Below are 18,299 nucleotides of genomic sequence, written 5' to 3' on the forward strand. Positions count from 1 at the left end.
CCCTGTGGTGCTCAGGCTTTTGGGTCCAACACCATGACTTTCAGTATGAGGAAACTTAAATCAGCAGGAATACAGCCTGAGATCTGTGACTGATCATGAAGCATTTTGAGTCCAAGGGTAGCCTGGAGAAATGAAGACTATTAAATAATCTGTTAAAATATGTCAGTTGTGTTAGTAGTAAAGATGCACAGAAAATACAGCCTTCACAGAGGCTGTTAGAACACTGGGATGTAATTGTAAGTTTTTTGTTCAAAGTGAAAATTCAGGTATCTAATTTCTGAAGGGAAGGGGACTGTGCTTGCTTTATTTTTCCTGGGTGTACTGAGGCTGTAGCTAAAGCCAGCTTAGAGTGGTGGTGTCCATGCAGCTCACATAGAACCAGAGCAATGGCATTTTGCAGTAATACAGGGAATGGTCTGTCTCTTCTGGTGTGGTTTAACACACTGGATCTGTTAAAGAGGCCTGCTATCAGAGCTTGGACACTATATAATTAATTGTAATGCCATCTCTACAGCAGTGACCAACTGAATTAATGTTGTAGCTGGATTTTGTTAACTAGCAGAAGACACACTTTGAAAAACTCACTGCACCTGCACCAGCTCAGCTATGTCAAGTCTGAGGTCTGGCTGTGGCCATGGTTGATAAAAATACAATTAGGTTTTTAAAAACCTCCATGTTTTGTATTGTTATTAATCCCTGCCTGTGAGGAGCACATGCAGTGTTGCTGGTGAGGTGACATTGTGATGGAGAGTGGTTTGGTGAGGACGTGTGGGCAAAGCCCGGCTCCTTTGTCCCACTGCCCTGGGGGCTTGGGGGGCCTGGACCTCTGCAAGGAGGTCATCAGTGAGTGTGGAAATAGATGCCTGCACCTTCAGAATGGAACTATTGGGCGTTTTCTACCAGAGCTCCTTAGAATTTGTCCAGAGACCAGTGTTGATGTTCTCTGTAATAAGCTTAGCATAAAATTCTTTATTGCTGATGCTGAATTGACAGGCAGAGGGAGGAGAAAATTTATGTCATAGTCTTGCTGTTAATTGAAGTGCAGGAGTGCAAGTCACATGCTGGGGGTTTCTGTGGTCCTTTGGAAGATAATGTGTTGGAAAAGGTGGAGTAGAGAGCCTCACTGCCTCCCAGTGGAGAGTGACAGCCTGTCTTTGTGCCAGCACTGAGACGAGCTTAGTGTGATTCCAGGGTACATCAGGTGAGTGCTTGTCAGTGGAGAGCAGGCAGGCACTGGTGTGGCTGTGCTGCTGATTGTATTCCCTCCAGCTTAAATCCATGGTCCCAGTTTCTTGATTTTAGGAACGACATATTTTTATAATCCACCATCAGGAAAGCTAGCATGCTTTACTCTCAAAAAAGAGTGGAAAATTCTGAGCTGAAGGATAGTATTAATACAAGAGCAAATGAACACATATGATAAAATAATTAATATAAATGTATTTTTAAATGGAGCTGTATGGTTTTAGTTTGGTTCTTTTTAAATACTGGAGTAGTGAGCTCCCTCCCATTGTGAGTTGTGGGTGAGAAATACCTAATTCATGTTGTAGGAGAATACATGGTCAGGTTAAGGAAATGTAATCCATGATTACACAGCCTGTGTTAGCAAAGCTTATAGGAGAGGTGACTTTCTATATTTGTATGCTTATATTAATTCTGAACGTTTTGCCTTGCTATGAGTAAGATGCATTGGAGAATTTAAGCTACTTCTCAGATTGTGTTCTAATGTTTAATTTCTTAGCATTTTAAAAATTAAACAATATCAAGATCAAAATGACTGTTTGGCATAAAATATAGCAGGAAAAGGAACTTACCAAAAACCTGGAGCTGTAATGAATGCCAGTGTTGTTATCCCCCTCCAAGTCTAAATACACTTCCTGTAGAACCAAATGCTCTTTTTCAATTCCCTTCTACCCTTTACAACCACATGTGTGACCATGAAAAACAAGTTGGTGTTCAGCATCATCTGAATACATTTATTGCAGTGTGTTCTTTCCTGCTCTTAATCCTTTTTGTCTATTCCTTATCATTATCTCCCCCTGAACTGAGCTGCATCCCTGGTTCTGGCTTGTGCCGCGGGGCAACCTGGGGACAGCTCCTGATGGGAAGGGGACACGGGGGCTGGAGTCACAGCTCAGCTGCACTCTCGGGCCTGCTGCTCCAAGGGGAGATGCTCTGGAGGGTGCCCATCCTGGCCAGGCTGAGCCGGGAGGCTCTGGAGGAGTTTGCTGGGATTCCCCGGCCCGGCCCGGCGGCGCTGCCGGGAGAGGGCGCGGGCAGCTCCGGGAAAGGCACGGCCTGCGGGGAGCTCCTCCTGCTGCTCCTGGCTTTGCTGACACCTGCTCTCCCTGCCTGAGCCTCTGTTGAAAGATCGGCTCTAGGAAGCAGCACAGATTCCCCAGTTCTTCAAATGCTGTGTTGAGGTCGAGGCTTTTCTCTCAGGAATCAGAACATGAAGTTTTTGGGAATATCTCTTCAGCAAGACAACTGTCTCTTTAAAGAGACGCCCTCTATAATACCACTTCAAAATGCCTGCAGGTATTGGGTCCTGCTGACTAGGTTTTTAAGAGGAGATTTCTCTAAATGAAGGGTATTAACCCAAAGGATATGAACAGTTAGCTCAGGCATATGCTTTTCTTTCTGGTGTAGTTCTCTTAGTTTTATTTTTAGCAAACCAGTATGTGCTGACTGATGAGACTATAATAGCCATGGCAGTTACTGAACTGTCAGCACAGAACTGGGAATAAATACCCCAGAAAATATCTGCTCCATCTGCATCCTACTGAAGGCCTTTCTTGTAGTAGGTTAATAGAGGAAGTAGAGCTTGGGACATCTTAAACAAAAAAGAAAACATGAGTTACAGTCAACTGAGAATGGGGAATTGACATGTCAGAGTTTTAATTAGGACTGAGGTCTTAGAATTAAGCATAGATCAGAACATTCTATAGCAAGAGCAAAACAGGGTCCATCTGCTCTTTTGGGATTGCTTGAGTTAGGACAAGTTAGGAGTATGAGAAACTTAAGGTGTTGCCTTCTCTTTTAAGTCTCCTATTTCAGTGTCTCAGTCCTGTGCAGGTTGTCACCTGCACACAGCACACCAACATAAAAACAGAACACTCCCAATGTCTGGTGCTTTATTGTTGTCAAAGCATGAAGAATACAGACTGATTATGTTCCATGCAGTTTATGTAATAGTGCTGCATACAGAATTATTGAGGTTCTTGCATAGAGAGGTTAAAAATCCTTATTCTGCACTTTGTGCAGGTTTGTGACTTCTTAGATGAACATGGTGGAAGAGACAGATACTGTTACCTAAGGCAAGCTTATGAACTTTCAATGGGCTTTTTGTCCAAAGACCTTGAGTGACACTATTTAACAAGTCAAAGTTGTGGTGTTGAATTTGACCTTTAGTTTTGCTCAGGTTGCCAGCCCAGCTGAATGGGAAAGCCTTTCAGTGATGGGGGAAGGTATTGTCCAGGGCAGAAAATTAATGACACAGTCTTGCTTTAAGCTTGAAAAGATACTCTTAAATGCAAATAAGAGTCATGGATGATGATTCTATGTGCATTCCAGTTTGGGTCCCATAATGTGATAAAACTGTTTCTCTGAAGAGACTGGGTGGCATTTGGCTTGAATTTTTTTGCTAATGAACTTGTCTAAATTGTTCCCTCTGTTATTCAGCAAACTTTCTGAGAGGTGCTTGGATGTGATGATCTTCTTCCTCTTCAGGTGGATACAAGTTTGCAGAACGGTTTTGCCCCTGGCATGAAGCTGGAAGTGGCTGTCAAGTCTGACCAGAACACCTACTGGGTTGCCACCATCATCACCACGTGCGGGCAGCTGCTGCTGCTGCGCTACGACGGCTACGGCGAGGACCGCAAGGCCGACTTCTGGTGTGACATCCTGACTGCCGACCTGCACCCCATCGGCTGGTGCCAGCAGAACAAGAAGATTCTCAAAGTGCCTGAAGGTACCAGCTCTGTGACACACAGGGGACACACCGAGGTGCTCTTGTCCTGTGTCAGCCGGGCAGGCAGCCTGTGTAGCTGCTGTGGTGTGCAGGTGCTGTTGCTGAGGGAACAAACTGAGGTTATCTGCTGTGTTTTCCTGAAATCCCATGACAGAGGCTTGTGGTTATCTTAATCATCACCACAAAATCCACTGCTTTGACATTTTCTTGAAGTTTGTTGTTATTGTTGTTGTTGTTTCTTTGTTTTCAGTTGTTACCAGTGTGTGGTAGATGCTCTTGAATTAGGCAACACAAGATTGTGGTAACATCTTGTGTCTGAATAATCTTTATCTGGCAGGAAAAATCATAGTCTTTCTCTTTCACTGTTTGCTTAGGTATCAAGGACAAGATACCTGACCAGGAGGAGTTCCTTCAGAGGGTGCTCAAGGGGGCCTGCAGTGCCCCTGCTAACCTGCTGGAAGGGGTAAGTGCTGCAAGGGGCTGCATAGTGGGGTTTGGCTTTGCCCTTCATCATTAAAGGGACCTTATTTGAATTGTCAGTTCAATTCCCTTTTTAAGTTCAGGGGGCATTGTAATATGCTGTTGACCCTAGAGTTCCACTCTCTAGTGTTTCCTATTTACAGTATTTAATTTTTATGGTGTTGTCCTGAAACATATCTGTTGCTGCAGGTTTGGTTTGTTCATTAATCCTGGCAAAAGAAAGACCTTTTTCAACTCCCTAAGGTTTCAGTCTTCTTCCTATTCTCTTCCTCCTCCATACAGCTCTAAGAAAATAATGCTTTATTTATCTGGCTTTCATGTTGTCTCGTTTCTCAATTGACTCCTTTCACTTTGAATTGTTTTGTTTTGGAATTCTTCTACTAATGGTCACATTATTGTTTCACTTAATTACATCTTTTGCTAGTGAAGAACCAAATTTTTTATCCCCTGCTCTGCACTTAAAACAATATCTGCACCTTATATCAGTGTCTGGTTTTAAAGTACAGAACATAATGGTTTTTGGAAAATGCCTGTGACACCTTCATTACAGCTAACAGTTCTGTCTGTATGTTTCTGTCTAGTCATCTTTGTATGCTGGATGACTCAGTTTTAGAAAGAGGTTATTCATGTTTCCTTCAAACCTGGAATGTATAAATGATAATGTCTCTGAAAATGATAATGAGGACTTCAGTGAAATGTGTGACTGTATCTACAGGCAGTGCAGAAGCTCTGACACCAACACCAGCAATTCTGAGCATTGTCACTTCTGACTTGTGTTAGGAAGGGACATGGATTTCTGTGCCCCTGTGTTCATACTTTATTTATGCAGACAGAATGTGTGTAAGGAGGTGGAAGTATGGCATTTGTTTTGTTCTGTTGTACAGAATAAGTTGTATTCTTTTTGTAGCTTCACAGAGGAAAAAATCCATTGGATCTCATCGCACCCGGCTCCCGACTGGAACTGCAAAACATCCGGGATTCCCTGGAGGCCTGGATCGTCAACGTGGTAGAAAATGTTGGTGGGAGGCTCAAGTTGCGATATGAAGGCCTGGAGGATTTGGACAAGTTTGACCAGTGGCTCTTCTATTTGGACCCTTTCCTTCACCAAGTGGGTTGGGCAGCTCAGCATGGGTACAGCCTGCAACCACCTTTAGGTACTTGAAAACACAGCTTTTGTACGTGGTGATCAGAGGGTAGAGGCTGCTGCTTTAGTGCTCTGAATTGTCCTTCTGGGTGCATGTGGTGGTCACATAATCCATGGGATCTGACAAGTCCTGTACCTAATAAAATACAGGCAAAGGCACAAATAATCCTACAAGACTTTTCACCCACGTGTTCTAAATGCTTTTGCCTGTCAAAACTTTCCTCCTGTGTGGACAAAGGAAAGAAGTAAGGAAGGGATGGCTTGTGAGCTGGAGAGTGATGTAACATGTTTCCTGATGAAGGGAAACCTTGGGATAAAGAATTTGGCAGTTTGGAGGGGCACAAATCAAACTCTATTGCTATGTGTTCTGAGAGAAAAGAAGAAAAAAAATGACCACTCACTCTTTCCCTCTCTTTTTCCTCAAGCCATTAGGTCCTTGAGGAGTGAAGCAGATTGGCAAGAGATCCTGAAGAAGGTGAAAGAGGAGGAGGAGGAGTCCACTGTTCCTACAGATCTTTTTAAGGTAGTTTAATTCTGTGGATGATACCATAGAAATGCTATACTCCTGAGCAATGATTCGGGGAAGTCAGTCACTCAAAATTCTTCCCTTGTTTTGTTTTGTTGGGTTTTTAAATGTATTCCCTTTCTCTCTCTGGTTTAGAAATGTAATTATAAGGAAAAATAATCATACTGGTATCAATTCTCGGTAAGTTAGACAATGCACCCATCACAGTTACGTGAGCCATTAGTTGTCATGATTCACATGTTTTAGTCCTTCAGGTTCTTAGTCCATTTTTCTCAGCTTTGTTTGGACCCATAAGTAGAAGTAGAGGTGCTGTTGCTCTTGAATTTGTTGGGTCATGTACAGAGATATGAATAATTCTGGAGCAGGAGCCCTGTTCCGCAGGTTTCTGTTAGCCTGCAAATGGAGGCCTGTATAGTTCTCATTTAGTTCATGAGGAGTGCTAAAGGTTACAGGGAAAAACGTCAAATATTTATTTCTATTGACTTACTAGACCACTCGGTATTACCAAATCTTGCTTCTGTGTGGAGAATGGCAGAGGAGGAAATTACAGAGACTCAAATTTCCTACATCTCATCAAAAACTGTCAGTCTCAGGGGGCATTGTCGGCCTTTTCATTTAGAGAAGTTGCTGGTACTGGGACATGTTGATTTCTTGGGATGAGCTGATAAAAACTCCATAAAAACTCATCCTCTTCAGTCGATTTATATGAGGTACATCTCTTTTTTGATGAAGGAGGGCAGGTAATTAGAGCAACACATCATTTTCCAGGATAAACCTGTGATTGGAGTGCACTCGTTCTCTGAAGGCATGAAGCTGGAAGCTGTGGACCCAATGGCTCCCTTTGTTATCTCTCCTGCTACAGTTCTCAAGGTACCAGAGTTCTTAAACCAGTCCTGCTGAGATTCAGTTCTACTGCTGCTTCTGTTCTTAAGTGCTCAGGGAATTCTCATTAACTGGTTATCTTAAAATCTTGTGTTAGTTTCCAAGTAAAGTGTTTTGTCTCCCTCAGGGGACAGAAACAGCTGCTGGTGGTGAAGCCATTGGATTTCAATGGAGGGGAAACATTCTATAAAGATACAAGCTCAAAAGATCAAATTATGACAATTGTTAAAGCCAGATTTTTAAAATTGGGTAGATACCCTCACAATCTGAATATCCACCTGGAGATAGTTTTTTGGGGTTTTGATTTTGTGAAGGTTATGTCATTACTGTGTACACATGACATTTAGATGGCCTGATTTCCAAATGAGGGGTTTGAAAGTTGAAATGAAAACTCTCCAACATGATCAGGGGTTACTTTTTTTGCTATTTGCTTGTCCTGCTTTGATTTTCTTCAGGAGAGTAGTGGTATTATTTGTGACAGTCCATCCTGGGATGCAGTTCAGCCTTGTTGAAATAAGCAGTTTGTTATAGAATAGTGGGAAGACCACAGATGGTAATTTCTGTGCATTTTTCATGAGAAAATTCCCTAAAGCACTAGGTTCCCTTATCTTTTAAGTGCTCAGACATTAAGTTTTATTATTTATATTCGCTAAGTTTCTGGATAATGCAGATGAGTCCGCTAGTTTATGAATCCCAAAGATTCTTTTAATTTTATTTTTTCATAATGCTCCCAGTATTTCAAGGTAAAGAGTTTCCATCAGTCAATGCTACTGTTTAATAAAGTTATCAGAACATGCATCTCACAAGAGCCCGTGGTTCTCTTTTGGCTGACTGCAGGTGTACAATGACAAATATTTCCTGATAGAAATGGATGACTTGAGAGCCGAGCGCGCGAGCAGCCAGCGCTACGTTTGTCACGTCAACAGCGCCGGCATCTTCCCGGTGCAGTGGAGCCTGAAGAACGGGCTGCACCTCAGCCCACCCCCAGGTATGGCTCCTCCTGCTCTCCCCTGCTCAGCACCTGGCCAAAGCAATGGCACAAAGCAGTGCAGGAAAGATCCAGCCCTGCAGATCAGGAGGTTTGAGTTAGGGGAGCTGAGGTTTCCCAAGCACGAGCGTGGGTTTGGGAGGATGAGGGAGGCTCAGGATGTCATGCATAACAACCTGAACGCTGGAATGGATGCAGTGAGTGTTCCAGGCCTGAAAGAAATGTTGATTTCAGACTTTAATTAACATGGTATCAGAAGCCTGTAGTCTTTGCATTGGATTTTTGCTTCTGGTCAGAATGGAACATTGTTATCCAATATTTTATAACATTTTTAGGCTATCTTATCACTGAGAAGTTAATGAACTATTTTTTTTTACCAATGGCCTATCAGGCACTGTTGCAGATTGTTGAAACATTGCTTCAGGACATAAGGGAATAGCGTAGTGTTCCTGCACTGCTGAAATATTTATTCATTTCCTCAAACTAGAAATGTCCATGGTACTGTAAAACCTCATCTTCTGCTCTCTTACTTGCCACCTCACAATTCAGAATGTTTTGTTTTAGCTGCTCCTTACATCAGAGGAGCAGAGACTGTAGGATGTTTGTCTCCTGGCTTTTCTTGGATAAAGTGTGAAAAATGGCTCTGCCTGACCAGCATTTCCTAGAATTTTGCATTTGAAAAGTGAAATCTCACACTATAGGCATGTGACTGGAGCTGACAAAGATTTTAAGTTTCTGTTCTCCCTCCCCTGGACATGGTGGACATTCTGAACTGTGTGAGGTCTCGAGAGCCCTACTGGCACTGGTAAAACTGAGAAAATGAATCATTAAGTCTTTCTGTGGTTCAGCCCTTTCTGAGGAGAAGAGTCACAGAATAAGTTAGGTTGGACTGGTGAGGTCACTCCTCAAACCCTGGCTTCAGTTTTGGGCCTCTCACATCAAGACAGACATTGAGGAACTGGAGCATGTCCAGGGAAGGGAATAGAGCTGGAAAAGGGTCTGGATCCCGAGTCCTGTGAGGAGCAGAGGGTGCCTGGAGAAAAGGAGGCTCAGGGGGAAACTTTGGCTCCCTACAATTTTAGATTGTCATGTTAATACTATATTCTTACACTGGATTAAAAATTTTGTTTGATTTCTTAAACTGTTGTCACAGGTGTTCCTTTAAGGGGAGTGGAATAACTGCAGCACTTGTGTCCTTGCTAATTTACTGCCAGCCTCAAACTGACTGGCAGCACACTTTTGGGCCCCATTCCCTTCAGTTACTTGCTTTTTTTAGATCACAAGCCAAGTATTTCCCCCAAGAAGAATATAATTTTTCTTGGAAAGATTCTCTGTCTCCTGATGGAGTCCTTGTTAAGACACTTCCCTTCAGACGTGTGCAGATCTACAGCTGTTATCAGACTTGATGAGGCTCTTGGCACATCTTTCTGCTCCCTTTAATGACTTAGTATTTAACATATCTTTGAGAGAACAGCATGTTGATATTGTGCACGTTTTGAGTGCTCTGTTTTAAAAAAATAATTTCAGAGCTGACACAACAGCAGTTGCAGAAATTTTTCCTGAATTTCATCTGTACTCTGTGAAACTGTTTAAGATGGGTGAAACTGTTAGGGATGAAACTGCTTTCCCAAGTTTCAGTTGCTGCCCTTGTCTGCTTGGCAGATTGATGATTGAGGTTGGAGTGGTCTGACCTCACATGGCTCCCTGAAGCCCTAAGTCAGCTCACAAACCTGAGTGACCCAAGCAGATCTCAGTCTCTGTGTGTCAGGTGGGTTTGAAATGAGTCTTGGCTGCAAAGCTCTAACCCTTGGCTCTTTGCTGTCCTAGGTTACCCTGGGCAGGACTTTGACTGGGCTGACTACCTCAAACAATGCGGTGCCGAGGCAGCTCCCCAGAGCTGCTTCCCTTTGGTAAGGCTCTCCTGCAGGAAAATTTCCTCTGCTGCCTCAGTGACACCCCTGATTCCAGGGAGAAAAACTTTTTTTGTTTCTTACTTTAATTGCCTTTCCAAGTAGAATAGAATACTTGAGCTGGAAAGGACTTGCAATGATCAATTATCCCATCCAATGCCTGACCCTCTTCTGGGCTAAGCAAAAATTAAAACATTGTTCAGGGTGTTGTCCAAACACTGTCAGGAGTGGAGCTTTGAGCCCCTCTCTGGGAAGCCTGTTGCAGTGTTTGACCACCCTCTCAGGAAAGAGGTGCTGCCTGGTGTCCAGTCTGAACCTGCCCTGACACGGCTCAGAACCATTCCCACACATCCTGTCCCCGGGGATCAGCACTCCCCTCTCCACATCCCCTCCTCGGGGAGCTGCAGGGAGCAGTGAGGTCACTCCTCATCCTCCTTTTCTCCAAACTGGACAAACCCAGAGTCCTGAGCTGTTCCTCGCAGGGCATTCCTTCCAGCCCTTTCACCAGCTTTGTTGCCCTCCTCTGGACACATTTGAGCACCTTAGCACCTTACCTGTGATAATTCAGGAAGCAGAAGAGATAAGAGAGTATAAATGAGAGTGCACTGAAGTAGCTGCATGCCAGCTTCCTAGATAGGGAAGCAGTGGACCAAATGTTTCAGTTGTGATAAAGCAGACTGAAAGTAAATGTTTGTGTTGTGAAATTGAGATGTGTAAGAGTCCGTGGAAGAGACATAGAACAGCATCAATCATTGGCACTCCTGTAACTGTGGAAACAGGGCCTTTTAATAGACCTTATTTTCATTTAGTGAGGGTACTCTTTCAATCTTCCATCCTTTCAGATTGAAAAATTATTTCAATTGTATTAATCAATACAAAGTCATCTTAGATTATTACCAAATAATCATTTTACATTAACCAGTGCCTGAAGGACGTGCAAGATTTTGGGCTTTGTTGGTTCAGTGATAGTATTGCTGTCCCCCAAAGCACAATACCTTGTCAAAGCAGGAAAGGATATTATTAACACCTGCCTTCCAGTTCCATTTACCATACTTGGGCTATTGCAGTGCTTAGGGGGAGAAATTAGAATGAATAATTACCAGCTTTTGAAGAGAGTGTTGCTGGCTATGAATTCTTGTTGCCCTTGTTCTCTCTTGTAAACAGTGGCATCTTAGAACAGGTCACTGAATTTATTATCCCTTTTCTGAGAAGAGTTGATCACTGTAGGCTAGTTCCAGAATTCATGATGTATTGATCCTGTAATTACATTGCAGAGTGGCTCTGGGAAGAAGAGTCCTCTGGCTGGCTGGTACTTCTTATCTTTAATTCAAGAGCTCCAGAGACAGATAAATACCTATTCTTATGTTTTAGGGATTTTTTTTTATATAAATGCAAACCATACTGGTGAATCAAGTATGACCCTTCTTAGCCAAAAAACGTAAAATTAAAAGAAAGCTTCCTATTCTGCCTGCCAGAACTCAGATGAGGCAGGAATGTTATTTGCATACGTAAAGTGGATTTTCAAGTTAACATGATAGAATAGAGAACCTGGTCAGACTATTTGTCAGACTTATCACTCAGGTGGCAAGCAGCAGAGAATTTCTGATTGCTGAGAATACACTCAATCTTTTCAGTGAGCCTGAGCATCCTTATTTTTTGAGGACAGATACATTCTTTGCTAGGTCTGTCTGTAGAGCCTTCTTTAACTTAAATTTGTTGTAGTTCCTGATATATCTTACTTGTTTACAGTGTGCTAATATCTGAAATCTCCTCTGCCAGTGTTGAGTATCTTTCTGTGTTATGCAGGCACTGAGGGTTTTGTGTTGCTGCTGTTCATGGATATTCATATCCTATCCTGGATACACAGCTGGTGTCTTACTGATGTGTTCTGGCTTTTTCCTAGTTGACTTCTGACCATGGATTCAAAGAGAACATGAAACTGGAGGCTGTGAACCCAGTTGATCCTGAAGAAGTTTGCATTGCTACGGTCACCAAGTTAAGAGATTCATACCTCTGGCTTCAGCTGGAGGGTAAGCTCTTTTGGGGGAAGAGAGGAGTGCTTGCCCATCACTACACTTGCTTGTAGAGCCATCCCCCAGACTTGAGAAGAAAACTCACTATGTGTGGAATATGGCAGCTGCGCTGTTTCCTCAATGAAATCATAGTCAAAACCCACTTGCATTGTCTGTTTCGAGTTTGCCTTGGCTGGAACTGCTTATTTGAGCCAAAGATGGCATTTGTGCATTGCAGTGTCAGTGCTGGGCTCATGCGCTGTGCAAAGTGCTGAGCGGGGCCTTGTGGAAAGCAGGGGCCTTGTGACAGTTTCACAGATGAGTGACTTGCATTCTGAGCAAGCCTTGGCCAGACCTGGGAAGGAAAGTTTCTTCATTAAGATAGAATAAGCCTGTGTCAGCTGTTCTCCATTATAATCCCATTTCTTGATTGGAAGTACATCAGCATGCACTTACTATGCACTGTGCATCTCTGCTAAACTGCGGAAAGAAAATTCCCATCTCCAGCCTTTAGGAGGAAGTAAATGAGGTCAGGAAAGAATCTGGTCAGTAAAAGGGGATAAATAAATGATTGTTATTGTGTTCCAGATACACCATAAATCAAAGCAGCTTCACTAACAAACGTGCAGTAAATGTTAACCAAATTAGGGGGTTTATGACTTGTTTCAATTTTTCCTTTTCGAAACTGAACAGGCTCCAAGAAACCCGTCCCTGAGTGTATAGTGAGTGTGGAATCCATGAATATATTTCCAGTGGGTTGGTGTGAGACGAATGGATATCAGCTCAGGCCTCCTCGCAAAGCAATAGGTACCAGTTCTCTTCTGTTTGCAATGTTGGCTTAGAGCTGGTGAGACCTGCCACAGCAAATTACTGCAGAATTACTGCTGGCATCGCTGAGTTTGGAGACATTCATCATGCACAGAGGATCTGTGTGTTGCACAACTGTTCCCCTGGCTGTTGGGGCCGGTTGGAAGCCGTACAACTTCAAACCCCTCAGTGTTGGCTTGAGGCCCCTGCACGCTGTGGGGACAATCCATTGACCATAACAAAGAAGTCCTGCCTGTGTGTGAGCATCCCCCTTGCTCTGCATTTACTTCTGTCTGAGCTGTTCTTGCCACGTGTCTGACCCTGATACTGATTTTAAATATGCACTTGTGCAAAGTTAATTCCACAACAAAATAGGGTGGATTGTGTGCATATTTGGAGTCAAAATAAAGGGGATTGATTTTCTCAGCGGGTCAGGTGGTGATGATCCTTAATGATAAAGTGCTGAAGAGTAAACCCTACTTTTTTAACTACATTAGTAGGTAGAGTAAGGCGGTGTTTTCTCTCAACTGGTTAGTGAGACATGTTTGTTAAAGTTTAATCGGGGTTGGAGAAACTGAAGAATTTCTTCAGTGTTCATTAAGTAAGATAAGAAAATTTTTAGATTGAAATGAGCTGTCATTTTCTGCAAGTCAAAACAAGAGAAATTAATCTGCTTGCACTGCCAAGGAGAGATGAGGAAGAAGGGGGGATCCTAATTAGGTAAAAGATTATTTGAAAAAAAAAAAAATTCAGAACTTTGTTGGGGTCAAAGCCTGAAATTGCTGAAGAGGCATAATGTTGCATTACCTTGTTTTATTTTACTGCCTGGTTGTGAAAGCCAGAATAAGCAAGTGGACCCATCACCTAAATGACTGACTTGATTAGAATAGTGTTTTCCTGCATAGCAATTGGCTTAAGTCACTGGTGTTCCTAACCAGCTGATTTCATCCCACTTCAGAGTTAAAGTGCTGAAGTTACCGTGCCAGTAAAGTGGCACATTGGGCTGAAGAGCATATTACCTTTGGGTGCTGCAAAAGAAAGCATGTCATTCCTTTTTTGACTGGGAGTACAGGTGGTTATGGGGCTCTGATGCAAATAAAGAGGCACAGAAGGTTAGAGTTCACAGAAAACTGGGCATATGCATGCTTGATTTAAAGAATTTTTAAGACAAGTTGGAATAAACCTTCTGATTCTCTTCAAATTACTTGGGCCAGTGTACCTCTCATGCAGCTGGGTCAGTTGTCTGACACTGCAGTGATGGGAACATAGATTCCTTTTGCTGTATAACTTCAAGAAATGAATCCAGTTTGTTCTAGATGCTTCATTTATTTGTCTTTCATATTTTGCTCTTTTTTTCTTTCAGTAAACAAGCAGAAAAAAATTGCAGTAGTTCAACCAGAGAAACAGTAAGTAACAGGTTATTTGCTCTTATTTTTTGTTGAGTTTTTTCTCTTTATTTTTCAATTGTAAAATATGCTGTTAGGGAAGATGTAGATTTTCAAAAGTGCTGTACTGAGGGTTGAGAGATTCCACAGTCCATTTGTGTTTATGCTGATAGATTGTGCCGATGTTCAAAAAGAACACTTGCACTACAGTAGGAGGAGATAGAAAGCCTGGAATTTGGTTTTTTGTAATTGTTCCTTCCCAGATGAAATTTAGCCCAAAGCAGGCAAAAAGAAGAGTTCTTCTAATATCTACAATTAGTCTAGAAACTCTGTGTCATGCATGTGGAACTCAGTCTTGTGAGCCTGCTCAGAAATGCTCCATGGAATGCTCACAGTTGGCTTTATTGACTCTTACAGCTTTACAAACACCAGAGCTGTCAGTAGCCCTGCCAGTGTTTGCATTGCTCCTAAAATACTGAGCAGACTGTTCCCCCATGTTTTGCAGTTGGGATCCTTACCAGGGTACTGGAGTAATTTTGGTTGCATTTTGTTTAAAACCTAGCTTTTTCAGAATGCATAAAGGTGAGGCTACACTGCCTTGTGCTGGGAAATGTGAAGTTAAAAGAGCCAGGGGACATAAACTCCTGTGGTAGCTTTGGGAGGTGTCTGTCACCGTGGTGGCCCATGGACTTCAAGCAAGGAAGGATTGCTGCTCGCTGTAGCAGGACAGAAGTCCTTTCCAAATGGAATTTGGTAGTTTCTGCATGTTATTGTGAAACAGGGGAGGTATAAAAAGCAGGTTAATAAGGCTGGAGCTGAGGAAAATACGTGTTAAGGTGTTTTAGTAACAGAGAGGTGACTGTCATGACTATCTGTTTCCCCAACCTCCTTCTTTCAATTTCAGAATTTTATCTTCAAGGACAGTTCATGATGGACTAAAGAACCAGGAACTGAACTCTTCTGACTCAGGTATTGATCACAGAGGCCAGACTAACAAAGGCAATATCCTGTGAGAGTTCACCTGCTCAGTCCTGTTAGGGGAGGGAAGAGGAGGAAAGGGTTTGGAGATTTTCATCCCTTGATGATTTGTTGAACTTCAAAAATTAATGAAACAAACAAAAACTTGCAGTTACTTGTGTTCTGCATTTCATACATGCATTAAGCCTGGAAATCAGATTCTTATGCCAGAACATTACACCTCCAGCAGAGGATGTGTGAAACTGAATATGTACTGTGACCATGCAGGTCACCTTCTATTGTCACCTGTTCAGTTTGATAATGTGGGAGAAGCAGGTGTGCTGTATCTGTGCTCAGAATTGTTGGATTCTTGCTTTGGGAAGCAGATCTCTCTGGTTTTTTTGTTAACTTCATCATGGTGACAGAACCAATTCAAACAGCAAACTGCTTTGTGTGCCAGATGGCAAAATCTAATAATTTTCTCAACTGTTGCAAGAAGGAATGTGATGAATAAGTACATCTGCTGGTGGAAGTCATACAGATCCATCCATTTGGCAACACAGTGCCTCCTCCTCTGCTGTTTTCTGTACAGTGAAGTGCACATCTGAAGCTTCACTGAAAGCAAGACAAAAATTATGTGTCCTTGTTTATAATTTTAATTGGCTTTTAATAGAGTCATAATGTAAATTTGACTTCATTTATTTATCTGCCAGTTTTCAACTGCTGAATTTAAGGTCTTTAAGTGGTAGTGTTGCTCAGTCAAGAAAAACTACAATGCTGCTGGGTAAAACAATATTGGTTTTGTACATAAATGTATTGCAATATATATTAATACTTGAATGTTGAGCAATGCTGAACCATTAAATAGATTCAGAGAGCTTGATATCACTTCATCAAAGGTCAGTTTATCAGTTGCTGCATTTTTTGTTTGTTAATCAAAGGAAATGAAACTAAAAATGCAAAAGAATGTGATTCTTCAGTTTGAGCTAAACAGTGGAGAATAACTGCCAGATTCTCTGGTAGCAGAAGCTTGGGGGAGAGAAAATTTACTGGAAAATATATCTGTAATTGCTGTGTAGGAGCTGCTTCTGCTACCAAAAAGCTGGGATTGTCTTTGTCTTTGTTGTTTTTACTGGAATGATACCATGAGGCAGCAGACTAGCCAGGAGGGAATGTTTCTTTTCTGATACATGACCATCTTTATTTACTGCAGCTTGACAATTTGCAAGCACGGGTGTGAAGTATGAAAAGTGTTTTGACAACGTGGAATAACTAATGTTGCCATTGCAAACGTGACACAGAAACTACCTCAAATCCCTGTCACTCAAGCCTTTTTCCCCTCCTTTTTTTTCCAGCAGATAAACTGTTTCGTACTGCGAGATTCTTTCCTGGGGCATTTGCAGCCTGTGATTTAATTGTTTGTTTTCCCATTTCTCACTTCTCAGTGGTAATTAATGGCAAGTACTGCTGCCCAAAGATCTACTTCAACCACCGGTGCTTCTCAGGGCCTTACCTGAACAAAGGCAGGATTGCAGAGCTCCCCCAGTCCGTGGGACCTGGGAACTGTGTTCTGGTGCTGAAGGAGGTGAGCTGGATGGACACACTGCAAAAAGCAGTGTATCTTAAACACCAGAGTATCTCTCAAGTTACAGATGGTAATTCAGAAATTTAAGCTGATGATAAGTAAAAGTGTGTCTTTTTGCATATAATAAAGTATAAATCATGAATGGTTTTATGAATGGCTGATAAGAGTAAAAGCCTCTCATTTATCTAAATAACACTCAGCCTTCTACTGCTAAATTTTATTTTCTGTTAAAGCAGTATAACCTGTAATTACCACAATCAAATGAGTTAATATCTTTTTATAGCTGTAATAAATGTTTCCATTTTAATTAACAGAATTTAGCTGGAGATAATCCCAAAATTCCTTTATGGTTTGCACTGTTGATGGTAAAACAGACGAAATACAGATTTGCTTAGTCAAAATGGCAAACTACATTCAGTAATTGGGAAATGAAAATAGTTATGTCTGCTTTTTAAGTTAGATATAATTTGCATAGATCAGGTGAAATTATAGTTTGGCTTCTTTATGTAACTGGGGGAGGAGGAGGCCATTCTTTAATGCCAGAGAGCTTCTTCTCCAGAAGGTGTGTTTCACAGCAAATTTACAGATACTTTAATGTAATAATTATTTTTCTTAAATTTCAAAAAAGATCATGAGGTGGTTATTATCTGACCTGAGAGGCTGGAAATTTCCCAAGACATAACTAACTGGATATGCACACTTGAGCTGTCATTAAATGATCACTTTATATTTAAGAATTGGCTCAACATACCTGGCATTTTTACTTTCCCTCCAAGTATCTTAACTGGGAGAGACCTTAAGAAAGACTTTCTGCAGATATGCTGCAAAACAAGAGTCTGGTTGTCAAGAATCAAGCAGACTATTGAAGAAAGTCCATTTTGGCATGCAGAAAAGTACCCTCTCCCTCCTGCCTGTTTGAGTACTTTATTGTAAGAACGGCAAAAGAGCAAATGTGAGATTCTGTGGCAGCTTCATTTAATCTTGAAGGTTTATTCTACTTCATTGCCTGAAAGCAGAAAGTGTGCACAAATCCTGCTGATGTGCAGGTGCTGAGTGGTGCTGAAAGTTCAGCCAGTATGCTCAGTTGTATTCATTTCAGTTGTGAGTCTTACTGTAGGAATCCTAGAGAGAGTTTGGTGCTTGCATTATATTTCATACTTTCCTTTGATTTCTGGACTGTTGCATTAGTAGCAATAAAACTGCAAATTTGTAATGTCAAGGTTGTTATGCACCCAGTTGGGAATGATTTGGAATAAGCACATAGAATTAAAAGTACAATTACAGTGCACACTTCGTACTATCCCCCACTAGCTTCAGGTTATTCACAACTTCCAAGTTACTTTACAGTACTCAAAAAATTATCATTTTATTAAAATACAGACCTTATCTTGGTTCTTGGAAGCAAAACAGATGAGAGTTTAGGATTCTGCACTATGGTTTTGTTGTTAGCAGTAGGTTAGCAGGCAGCAAAATCCTGCAGTGCTTTTTGGCACATCTTCACATGATGTACAATCTTTAAGATAATCGCTCGGATTTAGCCAAGGTTATGCAAGTTTGGGAGTTCTTAGCCCCAGGCATTAGTTTAGTGATGTGTAATTCAAGGGCAATGACTTGGAAATTGCTGGATACACTCGTGACTCTGCAGACAAATTC

The 18,299-nt window shown here is 41.9% G+C and overlaps 1 protein-coding gene across 1 annotated transcript in view; it reads left to right on the forward strand.

The window, feature by feature from the left end:
* SFMBT1 (Scm like with four mbt domains 1) overlaps window positions 1-18,299 on the forward strand; it is a 70,191-nt gene that overhangs the window by 41,979 nt on the left and 9,913 nt on the right. Inside the window, exons 4-15 of the mRNA XM_021534057.3 lie at window positions 3,730-3,970; window positions 4,345-4,433; window positions 5,358-5,604; window positions 6,020-6,117; window positions 6,889-6,990; window positions 7,840-7,990; window positions 9,818-9,900; window positions 11,804-11,930; window positions 12,606-12,719; window positions 14,083-14,125; window positions 15,009-15,073; window positions 16,507-16,646. Of these exons, the coding sequence (XP_021389732.1) occupies window positions 3,730-3,970; window positions 4,345-4,433; window positions 5,358-5,604; window positions 6,020-6,117; window positions 6,889-6,990; window positions 7,840-7,990; window positions 9,818-9,900; window positions 11,804-11,930; window positions 12,606-12,719; window positions 14,083-14,125; window positions 15,009-15,073; window positions 16,507-16,646 (1,500 nt within the window). The remainder of the gene's footprint in view (window positions 1-3,729; window positions 3,971-4,344; window positions 4,434-5,357; window positions 5,605-6,019; window positions 6,118-6,888; window positions 6,991-7,839; window positions 7,991-9,817; window positions 9,901-11,803; window positions 11,931-12,605; window positions 12,720-14,082; window positions 14,126-15,008; window positions 15,074-16,506; window positions 16,647-18,299) is intronic.

The sequence above is a fragment of the Lonchura striata genome, chromosome 12 (assembly GCF_046129695.1).
Source record: "Lonchura striata isolate bLonStr1 chromosome 12, bLonStr1.mat, whole genome shotgun sequence".
NCBI lineage: Eukaryota > Metazoa > Chordata > Aves > Passeriformes > Estrildidae > Lonchura > Lonchura striata.